The sequence below is a fragment of the Cervus canadensis genome, chromosome 19, assembly GCF_019320065.1.
Source record: "Cervus canadensis isolate Bull #8, Minnesota chromosome 19, ASM1932006v1, whole genome shotgun sequence".
NCBI classification, from domain to species: Eukaryota; Metazoa; Chordata; class Mammalia; order Artiodactyla; family Cervidae; genus Cervus; species Cervus canadensis.
Genome location: NC_057404.1, coordinates 7492952 through 7512690, shown reverse-complemented (window position 1 = coordinate 7512690; position 19739 = coordinate 7492952). Strand labels below are relative to the sequence as shown.

Here is a 19739-nt window from a genome sequence, read left to right as displayed (position 1 = left end):
GCAACATGCCAGTAGGGTAAGTAAAACTTTGTCATGAGCACCCCAAAGTGGGCATTCTTTGTACCGCAGTTTTACCAGCCTTGAACTGAACCACTGTATGTAATGTGCCATTTAAAACACTCCTGTGAGAATGTAGTCAGAGATAAAGTCATTCGCTTTAAAAGTCCTATTGGAAATGTGCAATAAAATGCACGAAAACCAGATTTGTATTCTTTGTGCTGGTACAGCTTAGCAGTTAAATAATCAGACCTTGCATAGCACTCATGAGGCAGCGGTACTGAGTGTGAATTGCTGTTAATGTCCATTTAGCCTTAGGAGACATACAGGTTTTCCTAATTTTATATATATTTTTAACATGAGAAAAATTCTACCCATTTAGAACTCAACAAAGGTAAGATAAGACAGTCTCATTAAAGTTATTAAAAGGTTAGTAAATATTGTAGAATATATTTTCTTTGTAACAGTGCATTCAAAAACTTTACTATTCAGTGGGAAAAGTCTAATTTTTGTATATTAACTGTACTGCTTATAATGCCTTTGAAATGCTAACAAAGTTTTATTTTTAAGTTAATTACTTGAATAAGTAATGTACTCACACAGTTTTAAAAGATAAAAAAGTAAAAAAAAAAAAAAGTACAGTGAAGAGTCTCCCCTTTTTTCTCCTATCCTTCCACCCACCCACCCTTGACCACAAATACAGTGCTTTTTAAGGCACCTGAGGGAAACCAACAGGGAGCAGAGCAGATCACCATGAGGAAGAAACAGCACAGGGCTGGAGCTAAACGTCAAGGCCAAGTGTGCCTCTGCGACTCGCTGGCCCGCTTTAACACTCAGGAAAAGTGACTAAACCTCTCTGCACCTCAGCGTCCGCATCTGGAAAAGGAGAAGCCGCAGGCTCCCTGGTGGCTCAGTGGGAAAGAATCTACCTGCCGAGGCAGGAGACACCGCGGATCCCTGACCCGGGAAGATCCCCCAGGCGCCGGCGCAGTAAGCGCACGTGCCACAACTGCTGGGCCTGCGCTCTACAGCCTGGAGCCGCAGCTACTGAGCCGACCTGCCTCTCTGCAACCAGAGAAGCTACTGCGATGAGAAGCCTGCAAACCACAACGAAAAGCAGCCCCCGCTCACCACTAGAGAAAAACCATCTCAGCGATGAAGACTCAGTTCAACCAAAAATAAATAAACAAAACTACTTTTTTAAAAAAGGAGGATCAGCATCAGAGACTTTCTATGGCTTTAAAAATAGTGCCTACATTCCTGTCAAACTCTCTCCAATATAACCACTGTTATGAATCTGAGATATATTCCTTAGATCGTCTTCCACATATTTACAAATGTTACCTTGACCTACACATTTTTTTCTTCTTTTTTGGGGGCTGTGCTTAGTCGCTCAGTGGTGTTCAACTCTCTGCAACCCCATGGACTGTATGTAGCCCACCAGGCTCCTCTGTCCATGGGGATTCTCCAGGCATGAATACTGGAGTGGGTTGCCATGCTCTCCTCCAGGGGAATCTTCCCGACCCAGGGATCGAACCCAGGTCTCCTGCATTGCAGACGGATTCTTTACCAGCTGATTAAGATTTATTTATTTATTTTAGGCTGGGCTGGGTGTTAGTTGCTGTGTGCAGCCTTTCTCTAGTTGCAGCAAATAGGGGGCGACTTGTTAAGGTGCATGGACTTCTCACTGCAGAGCTCAGGCTCTAGTGCCTGGGCTTCGGTAGTTGTGGCACATGGGCCTAGTTGCTCGGCGCCCTGTGGGATCCTCCCCCACCAGAGGTCAAACCTGAGTCCCCTGCACTAGCAGATGGATTTCTAACCACAAGACCACCGGGGAAGCCTAACCTACACACCCTCTAACCCGAACCTGCAAAGGCAAATGGCTTTCACTAACATTTCTCAGACACTTCCAAAGTATGTTTCTTCTTTCATTTCTAATAGTTTTTCCATTCTCTGTTGTTTGGGACATAAATAGCTTATTACAAACACGATGGATTTTCTTTTTTGACAGCATCATTTCTGTGTTCAACTGTTTTGGCTTTGGAGTCTATTTTGTCTGAGATTAACACCACATCCTTTTGGGACAGCTTCCCCCCTCTCCGCTTGTTTATCACTCATCTACGATAGTTTGTTTTCAGTGTCTATCTCCCCTGTAAATAGCATTTAAAAACTCCAATCTGTCTCTTTCAATAAGTGAGTATAATCCACTCACACATGACATTTTACTTTATGCTTTCTATTAACCACGCTTCTCTTCTTCACGTCTGCCTTCAGCTTATTTGGGTTTCCTTTTTTTACGAACCCTAACTCTCCCCCGATTCAAAGGTTTTCAAGTGGGCCAGTACCAGGGCATCCGGACATCTGCGAAGCAGCTCTCTGGTTGTTGTGACTGGCTGGCATCCCCCCTAGCTTTCAAAGGTCCTGCCACATATTCATGTAAGTGAAAAACCTGGGCCTAAAATCTAAGCCCATTTCAAAGACTAACACAGTTATTTTTTGGGTGGTTTTACTTGACACAGAATTATTGAGGAATTTAACTGGACTTTCACATTTAAATCAAGGGAAGATATTAATTTTGTTTTTAACTCCACCAAGAACTTGGTGACATTGTAACTTTACCACTTAAAATAATCATGTTGCCAGTGGTACTTAAGACCCGCACACGCACTTGCACGGGTCAGCATTCACAGCTCTCCATTTATCACGACTTGTTTTTGGTTTTTTGGCTGCACTGGGTCTTCACCGCTGCACTGCTCTCCAGCTGCAGGGCTTGGGCTTCTCGTCGTGGTGGCTTCTCCCGTTGAGCAGCAGAGGCTCTAGAGCACCTGGGCATCAGTAGTTGCGGCACATGGGAACTTAGTTTCCCTGCCAAGGATCAAACCCATGTCCCCTGCATTGGCAGGTGGATTCTTAACCCACTGGGCCACCACCAAGGAACTCCCCATTATGACTTTTCATAGTAGAAGGATCTGTTTCCTCTTGTCTTCTAATGTAGCTGTACCTGAGACCACATTGTAGTACTTTTGTTTTCTTCAACTCTTTGCTTGTTTTTCTGTTCATATTTATTAATGAAGGACTAGGCTGGGTGAGCACTTAGGGTATACAAACAGTGTCCCTTATCAAGGAAGCATGCAGGCAGCCTGCATGGACTGCAGCCCACCAGGCTCCTCTGTCCATGGGACTCTCCAGGCAAGAATACTGGAGTGGGTTGCCATTTCCTTCTCCAGGGACCCATGCAGACAGCCTAGAGAACCTCTTAAGGCTCCAGGTAGGGAAGGCTTCATTTTAAGGCTTACTAGTGCATTCCATTCTCGGACCAGGCATCCTTTTTTTCCTTCCTATTTCACATTCACTATAGAGGCTGGGGTTACCCTGGCTTCTGTCTTGGTCCTCAATACCCAACTAGTAGTCCTCCCATGAATATCTTCCACTTTCCTTTAAAAAGCAGTCATCCCGGTTTCTGCCTGGTAGCATGTTATATTCCACAGAGGGGGAAAGACACACAACATAATTAGTTATCCACAAGTCACACCTTTTTGTATTCACAAACTTGTAAGGATTTTTGCTCTTTAATTTTTATTAGTTATGCATGTAAGCAACTTAAACTGTTCTATCAATTTATTCTCCAAAAGAGCATTTCCTCACCGCTTCCTATTTCCGCCTCCACAGAGGCACACCACTTTCAACTTTGAGCTGATTATTTTATTTTAGCATTTACCTCCATGTCTTCCTCTTTTTTCTTGGCCATGCCATGGGACTTGTACGATCCTAATTCCCCACCAGGGATCAAACCAGAGCCCAGCAGTGAAAGAGACAGTACACGAGGCAAAATTTTTGAAGACCCTATTTGACTGACAGTTTGGTTGGATATAGAATGATGGATTGGTAATAATTTCCCTTCACAATTTAAAGTCATTGTGTTGTTACCTCCCAGTTTTGCTGTTGAGAAGTCTAAAGTCATTTAGACTCTTGATCCTTTGGATGTGACCTGTTATTTTTCAGGAATGGCAACTGGTAGAACTAAGTGAGCAAAGGGGAACCAGTAGAGGGGGACAGATTACACGGGGCCACATAAATTTTGTGGGTTTTTTTTTTTTGGTTGCACAGCATGACATGCAGGATCTTAGTCCCCCAAACAAACGATCAAACTTGTGCCACCTGCAGTGGGGGTGCAGAGTTTTAACCACTGGTCCGCCAGGGAAGTCCCTAGTTTTTTTTCTGCTACAAATGTCTGAATGGGGAGCTACTGCATAGCTGTGAGTAAAGGAGGTCTATTACCTGACTTACCAGAAATAAATCATTTCAGCTGCTGTAGTGAGACTACAGTCGAAGAGAATGGAGATGACCAGAGGATAGAAGCAAGGAGACGGACAAGAAGGCTAATTTCAATAATCCTGGCAAAAATGACAGTGTAGGTTAGACTAGGGTGTTGCACTGCAAGTGTGAGAAAGGGATGGATTCTGGATATATACTTTTAAGGTTGATCCAGAGGGACTTTTCAAAACTGACCCCTGGTTTCCGCGTTAGCCACTGGGCTGAAAGAACAGAGTAAAGATGATGCAACACTGTTGCCTGAGCAGCAGAATCATGGAGTGAGCGGAGCAGACGGGGACTGCCTGGCAGCCCTGCGGTTAGCACTCCGCTCTCACTGCCGTGGCCCAGGCTCGATCCCTGGTCAGGGGACTGCCTGGCAGTCCTGCGGTTAGCACTCCGCTCTCACTGCCGTGGCCCAGGCTCGATCCCTGGTCAGGGGACTGCCTGGCAGCCCTGCGGTTAGCACTCCGCTCTCACTGCCGTGGCCCAGGCTCGATCCCTGGTCAGGGGACTGCCTGGCAGCCCTGCGGTTAGCACTCCGCTCTCACTGCCGTGGCCCACGCTCGATCCCCGGTCAGGGGACTGCCTGGCAGTCCTGCGGTTAGCACTCCGCTTTCACTGCCGTGGCCCAGGCTCGATCCCTGGTCAGGGAACTAAAATGCTGCATGGTGTGGTCAAAAAAGAGAGAGAGAGAGAAGACAGAAGCATAAGGTTGGGGCTGAGAAAAGTCTAGTTATGCACACATCAAGTATAAAATGTCTACTATTTGTCCAAATGGAGATAGTGTATCAACAGCTGAATATACAAAAGTCTGACGTTCAGGAGCAGCAGCTTTTTGGCTGGGCCAGTTTTAAAAGCATGGGCTCATTTTGGTATTTACATTCGCTTTGATCCCTTTGATCATTTTCCATGCCAGTCTGTTTGATGTGAGCCACATAATACTTTTTTAATATGTCCTTTTTCTGCTTAAATCAGTTAGAACTTCTATTACTTACAAGGAAGAACTTACAACTGATATAATTACTAAGTCAGGAAGATAAATTAATTTTTAATTGTGAATGAACAGTACTTTATTAAAATGGAAAGGAATTAATGGTAAAATCTTAACTGCTCCTAAGCTGAATATATTCCTTGGCAAAGCCCACCTATTTCCACAGAATAGGCCAAACAAAACTGCAGCTCATTAGCAACATACAGCTAATGAGCTAACCATAACCAGTCACTAAAATCCTCAGGTTTCAAGTTTTTACTTGCTATTAACATTTTAAATTCTCAGGAATTGGTAATACTCTAACCTATAAGAAAATCCAATTTTATTATACATGAAGTTGAAAATAACAAAAGTTCCAAATTAGGACTTGAAATTAATGAGATGTTACTTTATTACAAAGATAAATTAAATGTCCAATTTTTAAAAAAATACGAATCTCTGCCCTGTCATCACACTATAACACAGTATTATTATACCTGTGAGTTTCCTGAGCATGGAGACATCTACATTCTGGTAGCTATAACTAATATAGAAAAATTATATTAAACGCAGATAAGCTGCTTTTAAAATATAGGCTGTAGAGTTAAGAGTTCTACAAGGTAATAAGACAAGAGGTACTGCGAAAAAAGGACCCTGTGGAGTGTAAGTAGGACATAGCACATGCATGAGAGGCAGAAAGACGCCCGATGTCACAAAAGGGACACTGATAACATTTAAATGAGAATGTTGACAGCTTCCATTAGATTCCCTTTTTCTGACTATAAGATTTATTATCACAGAAAACACAGGAAACTATAAAAGAGAAGTCTCACCCTATATTCCACAACCCAGAGATTGCCAATTTTAACATTTGGATGTATTCTCTTCTATTCTCCCTATGCACACATCTATATGAGGTATGTGTGCTCACAAAAGCAAGATCATACTAAATACCATCTGTGTATCTTTTTTTTTTCATTTCATATAACACACATTATTTCCCTTGTGTTTTTAAATATTTTTCAAATACAACTATTGCAAACAAGATTTTATCATATAATTTCCATGATATAATCACTGCTCTACTAGTTGACATTTAGGATGCTTATAACTTTTGATTACTATAAATAGTATTATTCAGAAATATTTGAATTTCTGAATTTAGAGACCATATTTCTAAAGACACTTTTTTAGAAACAATGTTTAGAAAGCACTTAAATACCAACAAGGACTGAGCGACCGAACTAAACACCAGCGAAGAGTAGTTATGACCCCAGAATGTTGCTTGATTCTGAATTTAAATAGAAGAATACAAACGAAATAAAAATTAAACAGCACAATTCAACATCTATCAAACTATCAGCATGCTATACACAAGCAGATCATTCATCAGCAATTTGTACTGATGTGAAAATATCTAGCACACACTGAGATGTGGATCTTTTAAAAGATTTATAAAATCTGAAATCCATTTTATCACAAAATAACTATTTCAAACCAAGATTGCTATAAATAATATACCATCAAACATGAAACAATATGCTCATTAAAAACCAAGCTAAACATGGCTTCCCTGACAATCTACTAAAGAGAAGAGGCCTGCACAGGGAACCCTTAAGAGCAGGGCTTAGTTTTAGCTAGCTCTTAGAAAGCAGCAAAGCGAATAAAATAAAGTGCGTTAAAGATAAAAAGTATTATACTACAAAATAAGAAGAGGTAGCAATCCTCATTAAAAATAATATCCTGAGAAATTTTACTACAAATAGATGACAAGTCTATCTTTTGTTCCTAACACCACAGTGATTTGAAAAAAGTCTGCCTTATATTTGGTTGAATTAAGATATTAAAACTATCAGCTTAAACATTATAAATAAACAGGAGAGATTTATTTACTAATTTATTTTGCTGGACCACATAGCTTGTGGGATCTTAGTTACCAGACCAGAGAATGAACCCCGGCCCGCTGCAGTGGAAGTGTGGAGTCCTAACCCCTGGACTGCCAGGGAGCTCCCAGACAGTACTTTTTAAACTCTTCTCTCCTCAGATTGGCGCTTCCCCTGTGGTGCTCCCAGTAAAGAACACGCCTATCAGTGAATGAGACAGAAGAGACTCTGGTTCAATCCCAGGGTCAGGAAGATCTCCTGGAGGAGGGCTCAGCAACCCACTCCAGCATTCTTCTCTGGAGAATCCCATGGACAGAAGAGGAACCCGGTGGGCTATGGTCCACAGGGTCACAAAGAGTCAGACATGACTGAAGGGATTATTCAGACAATCTATTTTTATGTCAAGTTATCAGAGAGATGATACTGCCATATTTCTATACTCAAAAAAGTCTGATTCAGTAAAGAACTGCTGCTGCTGCTGCTAAGTCGCTTCAGTCGTGTCCGACTCTGTGCGACCCCACAGACGGCAGCCCACCAGGCTCCCCCGTCCCTGGGATTCTCCAGGCAAGAACACTGGAGTGGGCTGCCATTTCCTTCTCCAATGCATGAAAGTGAAAAGTGAAAGTGAAGTCACTCAGTCGTGTCTGACTCTTCACGACCCCATGGACTACAGCCCACCAGGCTCCTCCATCCATCGGATTTTCCAGGCAAGAGTACTGGAGTGGGCTGCCACTGCCTTCTCCTAGTAGAGAACTATATAATTCATAAACTCAATTTTTATCTGTAGGGATTCTTTTCTGTGGGATTGCTGAATAAATATGTTATTCTAAAAAAAAATAAAAATAAAAATGAAGATTAAAAAAAAAGTCTGATTTAATTTTTAAGTTCCTAGTTCATCTCTACTCTCTTAAAGCATTTTTAAAGATCATAAGTCCTAGTATAAGCTAACTCTCAAAGGAGTATCATTGGTAATCAATGCACTTCTGATTACTTTACATACACACTGAGTGAGCAGGAAACTTGCTAATTAACTACCAACAATTCAAGTATTTCAGCAAATGTTTGAACCAGCCTTTATTAACTGGACTATAATAATATACCCCGTACAAGATTATTATAAACAAACAAAATGTTATAATCAATAACATAGTAATAACATACAGCTGACCTTTGAATGAGGAGGTAGAGACACCAACCCTCCTTACAGCTGAAAATCCACGTGTAACTTATAGTCGGCCCTCTGTACTGCAATTCCTCCAAACAAGCAGTCCTACATCCTCAGATTCAACCAACCGCGGGTCATGCAGTACTGTATGCAGTATTTACTACTGAAAAAAATCTGCACATAAACGGACCCTCAGTGTTCAAACCCATTCAAGGGTTTGTTGTTCAAGGGTCAATTGTATTTTATTGTGACTATTAATGAAGGCTTTCCTTTTGTACATAAAAATATAAAGTATAATATATAAACAATGTATACATTATATATATATGTAAAAATTGCATATTACATAAACAGCCTTGCGTTTAAGGTTATAGACTAGGAAAGTCTTTAAAAACCTACAATTGAAATCTCACTATACTCCAATAGAACCTATCAAAAACTTGTTCAGAAATCTGTCTCTGTCAAATAACTGCTTTGGATTTGGAAATGATCTATATAGAAATCTTTATTGTCATGCCATTTTTTAGAGTAGGATTTGAACTATATCATAAGAGGATGTGTGATTTCATAATAGCTTATCAGGTAAACGAGCTCTGTATAACCAAAAACTATACGCATTAATACAGAAAAGTCTACATAAATGTGTGTTTCCCACTCATGATGGTGAATTCCACCAACATAAATCTACTATAAATGAAGACAGCAATCTGTTTTCATCTCTAGTAAAAGAAATGCTCGGAAAAACAAAACAAGAAATGCTGGCAAGCACTGTAACTATTATGACTTAAGCCACTGTGGAATTTTCATTATGAAGTAATTTTTAGAGCCCATTGGATGAAAATTTTCCAATAACCAACATTCTCCCAAAAACAAGACAGAGGGGGTACAGTTCAGTTCTGAATAGGACTGTCCTGTTCATCTCACCAGATTGATCAGCCTTCTCATCGCATGTTCATGAGAGCAAACACATTCACAGGGATCGAATCCACCTTCTGCCATGATTACCCAGCTTGATTTAACTTGACTGTTTAAATCTAGGAGGAAGGAAAAAATATCATAAGACTGCTATTCAGAGTTACTCTTTCTCTTGAGCTATGAAGACTTCATGTTATGTATAGATTCATAATAGTTCTCTTTATAGTTCAAATTTATTGACATATCTATCAATTACTAATCTTAAATGAATTATGAATCTATACAAATGACTGGCTACCACTTTATCACCAGACTGATTTTCTATAAATGCAAAAGTCTTCATATACTCTCCTGGTCCCACCTGTGAAGACGATGCTACTAGAGCCCTATTCTGCTCAATCACCTAATCCTTTAACTTTGTTAGCCTCAGCACTGCTATGGACTGAACGTTTGTGCCAACCGCTGCCCCCCTCCCCAGACTCTTATGTTGAAGTTTTAATCCCCAAGGTGATGGTATCTGGAGGTAGGATGGTTGGATGGCCATGGTCCATGGATGTCATGGACCGTGGTTGGATGGTCCATGGACATTAGTTTGAGCGAACTCCAGGAGATACTGAAGGGCAGAGAAGCCTGGCGTGCTGCAGTCCATGGGGTCACAAAGAGTTGGACATGACTAAGCTACTAAACCACTACCACTGCCTTTGGCGGGTAATAAGGTTATCAGAGGAGAGCCCTTATAAACAAGATTAGTGCCATTAAAGAAGAGACATGATATCTCTTTCTTTAACATGTGAAGATACTGCAAGAAGGCATCCATTTACACATGGAGGAAGAGATTCCTCACCAGACACCTTAATCACAGGCCTCCCAAAATCCAGAACTGTGAGAAATAAATGTCTGTTGTTTAAGCCATTCGGTTTGTGCTGTTTCACTAAAGCAGCCTAAGCTATGTCAAATGGAGAAGAAAATGGCAACCAGCTCCAGCATTCCTGCCAGGATAATCCCAAGGACAGAGAAGACTAGCATGCTACAGTCCATGGGGTCGCAGAGATTTGGACACGGCTTAGCAACTGAACAACAACGGCAAAGCCATGTCCGCTTTAGTCTTTATCCTACCAGGAAAGTCCTCTGAAAGAAAGAAAAAATGAGTTATCTAAAACGATATCATTGTCAGGGGGAGGGGAAGGGAGGGGAGGGACATGAATTAACAAGACAATATCCAGGAAATGGCTGGGAAGACTTTGAAACAAGTGAGGAGATTTGTCCAAGGTGGCCCGGTAGAAGGACATCCCTCTTCTTGTGACAGTACTGAAATCACAGCTAACTGATGAACCACCATCGACAGGAAGACTCTGGAACCCACCAAAAATAGATACCCGACATCCAAAGACAAAGGAGAAGCCACAATGAGATGGTAAGCGGGGCACAATGATGATAAAAATCAAATCCTATAACTGCCCGGTGGGTGATGCGCAAACTGGAGAACAATTACGCCTCTGACGTTCTCCCACTGGAATGAAGGTTCTCAGCCCCACATCAGGGTTGGCGTCCTGGGGGGTCTGGCAACAGGACTAGGAATCCCCAGAGAATCTGACTGTGACGGTCTGCTGGATTTGATTACAGAACTTACACAGGACGGGGGAAAGCAGAGACTCCCTCATGGAGGGCACGTGAAGTCCTGTGCGGAGCAGGACCCAGAGGAAAGCAGCAGTGACCACAGAGCCTGTCTGCCAGTGTTGGCAGGTCTGCAGAGGCGAGGCGTGCTGGGGCTCCCTGCCAGGGACAAGGGCACTGGCAACAGCGGTGTGGGGTGGAAGCCCTCTCAGAGGCCAGCAACAGCCCACCGCACAGCCTGTAAGCTCCAGGGCTGGGTCCCCTCATGCCAAACCCTGATCAGGGAGGGAACACAGCTCCACCCATCTGCAGACAAACGGATTCAAGTTCTATTAAACTTGCCCCCACTACTAGAGCAAAGACCCAGTTCTACCCACGACCAGTCCCTCCCATCAGGAAGCTTGTACAAGCTTTTAGATAGTCTCATCCACCAGAAAGCAGACAGAAGAAGCAAGAAGAACTACAACCCTGCAGCCTGCAGAACAAACCCACAAATCTCAGAAAGTCAGGCAGGCAGAAAAGGCAGAGGATTATGTCCCAGATGAAGGAACATGATAAAAGCCCAGAAAAACAACTAAATTAAGTGGAGACAGGCAACCTTTCAGAAAAAGAATTCAGAATAATGATAATGAACACAAACTAGGATCTTGGAAAATGCACGGAGGCAAAGACTATGAAGATGCAAGAAATGTGTAACACAGACCCAGAAGAACTAAAGAGCAGCGCATCAAATCACGGGGGGAAAGATAAGCTATTCCAAAAACAGTGTTGGGGGAAAGCTGACTCCTCACCCTCATTCCTAAAACAAAGCAAATTCTAGATGCATGAGCAATTTAACTTTTTAAAGTGAGGCCACACGCAGAAATAGTCACCGAGAGAAATGGATCAGAACAGAATGCTGACAAACTGACCTATGATTTTACCAGAATTTTGAACGTAATAAAGGTGGCACTTTATTTATTTTCAGAATATTTATAAAAGTTACTCTTAGAAATATTTACTCTATCTAGACACATATGTATTACTTGAATTTATTTTTCATAACAACTTCACTGAGATAAATCATATACTATACAGTTGAGGAGCTGAAAATGTCCTATTCAATATTTAGTATATTCTCAGAACTGTGTGATCATTGCCACAATTTTAAAACACTTTGTAACTCCAAAACGAAACCTTTATCCATCAGCAGTCACTCTTCACTTTCCTCTCTTCTTCCCAGTACTAGGTAATCACTAACTGGCTTTCTGTCCCCATGAATTTGTCTATTATGAACAATTCATGTAAATGGAATCATACACTATATGGTCCTTTGTTATTTGAATTCTTTAACCAAGAATTACTTGTTATTTATGGACAAGCAAATTAAAGACACTTTAGCCTATAAAGAATCCGCCTGCAATGCAGAAGATGCAGGTTCGATTCGATCCCTGGGTGGGGAAGATCCCCTGGAGGATGAAATGGTAACCCACTGCAGTATTCTTGCCTGGGAGATCCCATGACAGGCTGGAGTCCAGGGGTTGCAAAGAGTCAGACATGACTGAGCAACTAACACTTTCACTTTTCATTCTAAAAAACAAACTTCAAAGGACTATTGTGCTGTTGGAAAAGACTCTTGAGAGTCCCTTGGACTGCAAGGAGATCAAGGCAGTCAATCCTAAAGGGAATCAATCCTGAATATTCATTGGAAGGGCTGGTGCTGCAGTTGAAGCTTCAATAGTTTGAACACCTGATGCAAAAACATGACTCACTAGAAAAGACCCTGATGCTGGGAAAGACTGAAGGCAGGAGGAGAAGCGGACGACAGAGAACGAGATGGCTGGATGGCGTAACTGACTCAATAGACATGAGTTTGAGCAAGCTTCAGGATATGGTGAAGGACAGGGAAGTCCGGCATGCTGCAGTCCATGCAAAAAGTTGCAAAAAGTTGGACATGACTGAGCAACTGAACAACAATTGTGTTATACATATGGCATAGTGGTAGTAATCCAAAGAAGAGTTTTCTATGAGAGATTACATATCCAAAAGTTTGATTTTGTATATACAGTCACTGAGAAAAGTTTCCTAGTTTACTGTCTGAGCTTTCTTAGTAAAAATTAGAGCCAAAATCTTCAGCTCTGTTTCTTAAAAGGTGCCATTTTTAACCAAGGACTATTCAGAAATGGTAGAATAGTTGCCTATTTCTTTTAATTAAAGTATGATGCATACATAAAGGACTGGAATAAAATACATCAAATCTAATGAGTGATCAGTTCTGGAGAGGAGAATATAATTCATTTTAATTTTTAAACATTTCTTATAATGACTATGTACATATATATGAAAACTTTTAAAATACAGAAAAAATTAAATTTAAAAAGTCACAATATATAACCACAAGCAGGTCACTGGGATGAATGTAGAAGAATATAATTCCAAAAAACTATAAAGGATCAATAATGTTGACAGTTAAAGTGATATTCATTACTATAAGCCAAAAATACACTGTAAAATAAAGAACTTTTAAAAAACACCTTCAATATGTACCAGGGTTAATTTCCTTAATTTACAGATAGTTCTGAAAAATCAGTATGAAAATGGCAATCTAACAGATGAAAGGAGCAAAGAGCATGTTTCCAAGGCAAACAGAGCCAAGAAGCAACTACAAAGTGGAAGAAGTGCAAATCTAAACATGACTTTTACCAGAAAACTGGAAATTTTACATAGATAACTTAAACATCCATATCCAAATAAACATGCAAAATTTTTGTATAAGGATGTCCACTGCAACGTTTTTTATAAGAGCAAAAAATATGAATTCAAAGTGTTTATCCATGTAGCTCTAATTAAGTAAACAACAGTATGAATACATGAAGTCCTATACAGCTACTGAAAAGAATGAGTCACTTTTCTATGTGATGATTTGGGGAAACATCCAACATGCACTGAGGTGAAATCAGGCTGCATAACAGTCAGGGAAAACCTATTTCCCATCTAGTACCTTCTCACCTGAGCTAAGGGGAGTGGGCTTGGGGAGGGGAAGCGGAGTTCAAGGCAACCTAAGCTCAACAGTCTTCCTCTCCAGAAGGTAGGAAATATCAAATACAAACTCTGACCACTTCAGTTTTGTCTGAGGCCACTCTGTGTCCATACTTAGTTTAATTGATAAGCTTTCAATGTAGACAAAACCCTGAAAATAAACACAATTTACCCTCATGTGTAGATAAAGCTCACCTCTGAAAGTCTGCTAAAGGGCTCGGATTGTGCTGGGTGTGGACATCCACAAATGCCCACAAATACAGGTCCTCCCTCCTGCGCTCTCAGGGCCTTGTCAGGCCAGTACAATGTTGGTTGAAATTAGAAGATAAGTTTTTTTTAAATAAAATTCAAATATTAAAATGTCCAATGGCTATCCAGTTCTATAGTCCCTTACCACAGAAATACTCTAAGAAAGTACTAGCAAACTGACTTTTATAAAATGAAGTGAGACTTGTTTTTTAGCACCTATAAAAATCATAAAACAGCTATTTTTAGGTCTCTTTAATCCATCTGATTTACAAAATTAGACTCCACCACTACCCACCCCACCAGACAAAAACACAGCCTAAGGGCAGGAGCCTATTTTAGCCGTCACTGTGTCTCTAAACACCTCCGTCTTTGCTTAAGCCATAGCAATGAACAAGTATTTTTTAATTCTGGACAATGTTTATTTTCTCTGTATCTATATATACCAGGAACATGTAAATCAACTAGAATTTAAAAGTATCTACTGGTCTTAATTAGCCTCCAGTAAAGTAAGAAAATGTATTTACAAATAGGACATTCCTCAATAGTGCTATGCTTTTGTGGAAATTTCTATATGTAAACTTGAGCTGTTTTATGTACTATTTTCAGTTAAGAGTTTCCACTTTAAAATTACTTTTTAAAAAAAATAGAATGGAAACAGTTATCTTCTGGCTAGGACCTCAGAACAAGCGCCGATGCTCATCAGCAGCTGAGTACTAAAGAAAAACGGTACCCAATTCCACCCCATGTTTAAACCCCTTGGTGGCCAAAGACATTAAGCAGCTGTTCTACCCTGGGCAAGACAAAACTGGGTTACTGAATCAGAATTCCGGTAAATCAGCCTAGAAGAGCCCTTTCATAGAAAGTAACTTAAAACAATGCTTTTTGCTTTTCATGTTTCAGAGGAGTTATTCGCCTCCTCAATTTAGCATTGAGAACAAGGCTAAATAATATTAAAGTTATGGGTTTGACCCTTGAAGACAACCAGTTTTACTCCAATTGGTCACAAAAGGCCAAAGTCATAAAAAATGAGAACAGTGCACTGAAGAAGTTCAAAATAATCTAGGAGAGGAGAGAAGTAAATATGGCACATGTAAAAGTAAAAGTGGCCATGAATTAATAATTACTGAGGTTGAGTGATAGACACAAGAGAGCTTTTATACATTTCTACTTTCTTCTATTTTAGGATTTGCCATAACAAGCATTTAACTTATATATCACGTCAGTATTTTCCCACTATAATGAATATTTGTGATAGCAATGACTCTGGGTGTAAATTAAGCAACGGTTTACAGATGACTTTTTAATGCAGCATAAAGGATAAAACATTTCTAAAGCTCTCAAACCATCCACTCTTCAACAACTCTCAGCACAGGAAAGCAGTAAAATAATCCACTCGGTATGCTGGGAGGGCAAACACAATTTCCCATATTCCCCAGATCCGGGTCATTTCCTCCACCAACTACAACTAATAAACCTTCCCTGGGAGACATCAGCTGTAGTAAGCCGGTTGAGTCATCCTGTTTCTGTATGTGCTGAAGGAATTTTCCAGTGCTGTTAACCAATTTATTATCTGCGGTCAGAACCTTAAACACTCTGGCTCACGCTAGGTAGGTTTAACTTACCTCAGTTCACCTTTGGGGAGTCAAATTCAATTGCCTATTTACAACTTTGGAAAAGATGAGAAGAGTAGATACTACTTTTCTCTGTGTTTTCTAGAATTATGCCATGGAATTGCATGCTTATATACAGGATTGATTCTTTAGGAAATAAAAGTTTTTAAAAAGTGGTTCCTGCTTAGGCCAAACACACTTAGTAGCAAATATCTGTAAAACAGCAACATTATCAGTGTTACATATTTAGTATCAGTGGTATCCTTGGAAGCACAGAGTAAAACAGCAAATGTCCACCTTCCCATTTCTCGCTCCCCAATTCTCCTCCCTTTCCCCAGATGTACCACAGTTAACAGTCAAGTGTGAATACTTTCTGGTCTTTTTATATATATTTATACCCTCTTAAATATATATACACATACATCATACTGGTAGGTTTTAGGAGATCATATTCGGAGAAGGCGATGGCACCCCACTCCAGTACTCTTGCCTGGAAAATCCCATGGACGGAGGAGCCTCGTAGGCAGCAGTCCATGGGGTCTCGAAGAGTTGGACACAACTGAGCGACTTCACTTTCACTTTCATGCATTGGAGAAAGAAATGGCAACCCACTCCAGTGTTCTGGCCTGGAGAATCCCAGGGACGGGGGAGCCTGGTGGGCTGCCGTCTATAGGGTCACACAGAGCCGGACACGACTGAAGTGACTTAGCAGCACCAGCAGCAGCAGGAGATCATATTATACATGTTCTGCAGCTTGCTTTTGAGTAACATAAGAAGTCTTGAAGATCTTTCAATATATACAGCTCTACTTCATTCTTTATAATGGTTATATAATACTTCAAAGCATGAACACACAATTTTAGCATTCCTTTAGGAAAGGTAATTTAGGGCCTTTCCAACATTTGTTACTATAATGCTGCAACAAACATCTCTGTGCCCATATTTTGTAGGACGAAGTAAAAAAAAAGAGAAAAGAAATCTCTAGGTCTAAAGGCATTCACAAAAAGCCTTTACCAATTTCAATTCTACCAAAAGTACACAGTACATATTACTAATTGCATAGCCTAGTAGTTAGCAATTCATACAGTGTTACCATCACTAACAATATAACAATACTTAAGATATACCCAAAAAACACTTTTTTTTGCCAGAATGTCAGGCCCCAAAATATGTCTCATTGCTTTTATTACCTATGTAATGAGGCATCTTTTCAAGTTATTTCTTCTTTTTCAAACTCTTTTTGTCTAGTTGATTTTAGGAGCTGTTTATACTATCGATTATTAATCACAGTAAGATTAAGAATGTGTTATAGGTTATTTGCTTCCCTTTCTTCTAGGTGGCTACAAAGACAGATTTGTAAGGGTCTATTTCCACTTAAATATTTATTTATTAGACTGTTAGCTAAAGAGTTAACAGAACTGTAAACACAGAAAAATAGATCTAAAATCCCAAGAGCAATTAAAAATAACATCCAATGACAATGTGAAATATTATTAGGAGAGTACTCTCGTTTTCTTTAATGCTATAACTAACACACTATCTTCTTCCAGGAACAAGCTGGAAGAACTGAAGGGTAACCACAAACCCTTGATTTTCTTTTGACAATTTGACTTCAGCTCTATTACTTGGAACTATTTGTTATTGTCATAATTGTTATGGACTAAAAGGAAGTAAAAAAAATAAAATAAAATGTCTTCCAAGCCTAAAAATTTAGGTGGGAAGGCCTTTATATATTTCCATGTGTGTGAGAGTTCATCTTGATTTCTCTTACAGAAGAAACTATGTGGTTTGAATGTATCTTTGCAAGAAGCTATTATCACCTAGGTTTCTTTTTTAAGAAATTATATTTTTTTAAAAGAAGGTATTTTACAATACCTAGGGGTAACAAAAATCCCCAAAACATACTAAAATGTCAATATAGGTTTCAAGATTATAAAAGTTAGTCTCAAAAAAAAAAAAGTTAGTCTCATACTTTTGTAATACTCTGCTGCTGCTGCTGAGTCGCTTCAGTCGTGTCCGACTCTGTGCGACCCCACAGACGGCAGCCCACCAGGCTCCCCTGTCCCTGGGATTCTCCAGGCCAGAACACTGGAGTGGGTTGCCATTTCCTTCTCCAATGCACGAAAGTGGAAAGTGAAAGTGAAGTCGCTCAGTCGTGTCCGACCCTTAGCGACCCCATGGACTGCAGCCTACCAGGCTCCTCCGTCCATGGGATTTTCCAGGCAAGAGTATTGGAGTGGGTTGCCATTGCCTTCTCCGTAAGACACCGAAAAATAGTAAATATTTATAAAGTATAACATAAAAGTACTTTTAACACAAAATGCTTAGGAGAACCAGTCATGAATTTTTTAAGCAAATAATTCAGTCATTTGCTAGACCCACAAAGAGTTCTGACATTAATTTGGAATGGAATGACCATTAGATGACTTTTGCCCAAAATGGCCTTACTTGTTTACTTCTTGCTTTACCAATGGCTACCAAATTTCCTTATCATATATATATAGGTAAATGCAACAGGAGGAAAAAATTTTAAAAGAATACAACAGGGCTAAGAATGATATGATCATAAGATATGAATGAAAGACAAAACCCTGAAGATGATTAAAAACGAAGGGCCAGTAAGGAAAATGTAAATAAATCTCTTAAGTCTCTAAGAGACAAAGGAGTTAAAATAGCCAAGAGAATCTTTAAAAGACATTTAAAATAAGTAAAGACCAAGGGAAAAGATAACTCCCAAAAGAGGTGCTGCAGCTAATTAACAAACATTTTAAAAGGTCACCCTAACTAATCAAATAAATGCAAATTAACATGTAAACTTTCACCTGAAAAAAAACACCAAGAAAGTACCATGAAAGTTTAGTCATACATTGCTCGTCCTCCAGTTAACAGCCATAACCCTTCTGGAGATCAGCAATGTGTATCAAGAACTATAAAAATTCTCTTATCAATGACATGTGTGTTATCTGTGGTTTGCTTTAAAATACTCCCACAAAGGGAGAGGAAAGTAGGAGGGAAAGGGACAAATCTTCCTTATAAAATTCCAAGTGGTATTAGATTTATCATCCTCTGGGAGGTGAAGCTTAACCCTCCCTGACCCTTGAACGTGGACTAGACTTCCTGACTCCCTTCTAAAGGACAGAGTTCAGAAGGAGAAGGTAACTTTACAGTAGAAAAACCTATCAAACACTCTCTTAACCACAAGATCAAGGTAAGCCTACAAAACAGAGGAGACAAACTAGTATTACTTCCAGGCAATCCTAGGAAAGTCCTTATAAATGATAAAAAGAAATAAGACTACTACTGATTTTACTTATCTTAAATTAGCAGTATTGAGTAATATATTATTTTCTTTATATTTCTATTTATTTATTTATTGGCTGTGTCACACAACCTATGGGCTCTCAGTTCTTCAACCAGGGATCCAACTAGCATCCCCTACAGTGGAAGCATGGAGTCTTAACTACTGGACCATCAAGGAAGTCCTGGGTAATGTACTATTAATTCCACCAACATTTATTGTCCTCCAGAAACATTTTGGGATCACCCTCCTTGAAATCCTACCAAGAAGTTTATAAATTAATATTGCTTTGAAGCAGGTACTATGTATTAGGCTTCCCTGGTAGCTAAGATGGTAAAGAAACCGCCTGCAATGCAGGAGACCTGGGTTGGATCCCTGGGTGGGGAAGATCCCCTGGAGAAGGCAATGGCCACCCAAGGCATTTCTGTCCTTCCATGCAAATATTTTAAGCAACAAAATGTCAGCTTATCCTTGGATTCAATCTTGGATTCAATCCTCTCTTAAAAAAAAAAAAATCAAAACAAAAGAAGAAAAAAACAAGAGCAATCAGTTCTAAGAACCCCAAAATACCAAAACTTGACTTTCCCTTTATTTCCTCAGGACTGAATTATAAGAAACATGTACCCTTATTTAACCTCCCTACTCTCGCCAAACTCTCATCTCCTCTCTTCTTCAATAAAGGTTAGTTCCCTGCTCCTGCTTCCAA

At 40.0% G+C, this 19739-nt stretch overlaps 1 protein-coding gene across 3 annotated transcripts in view; it reads right to left on the bottom strand.

The window, feature by feature from the left end:
- Positions 1-19739, bottom strand: part of SMIM14 (small integral membrane protein 14) — a 56923-nt gene that overhangs the window by 20997 nt on the left and 16187 nt on the right. For all 3 annotated transcript variants that reach the window (XM_043438290.1, XM_043438291.1, XM_043438293.1), the window contains exon 2: positions 9254-9363. In XM_043438290.1, the coding sequence (XP_043294225.1) occupies positions 9254-9328 (75 nt within the window). In that variant the 5' untranslated portion in view covers positions 9329-9363. The remainder of the gene's footprint in view (positions 1-9253; positions 9364-19739) is intronic.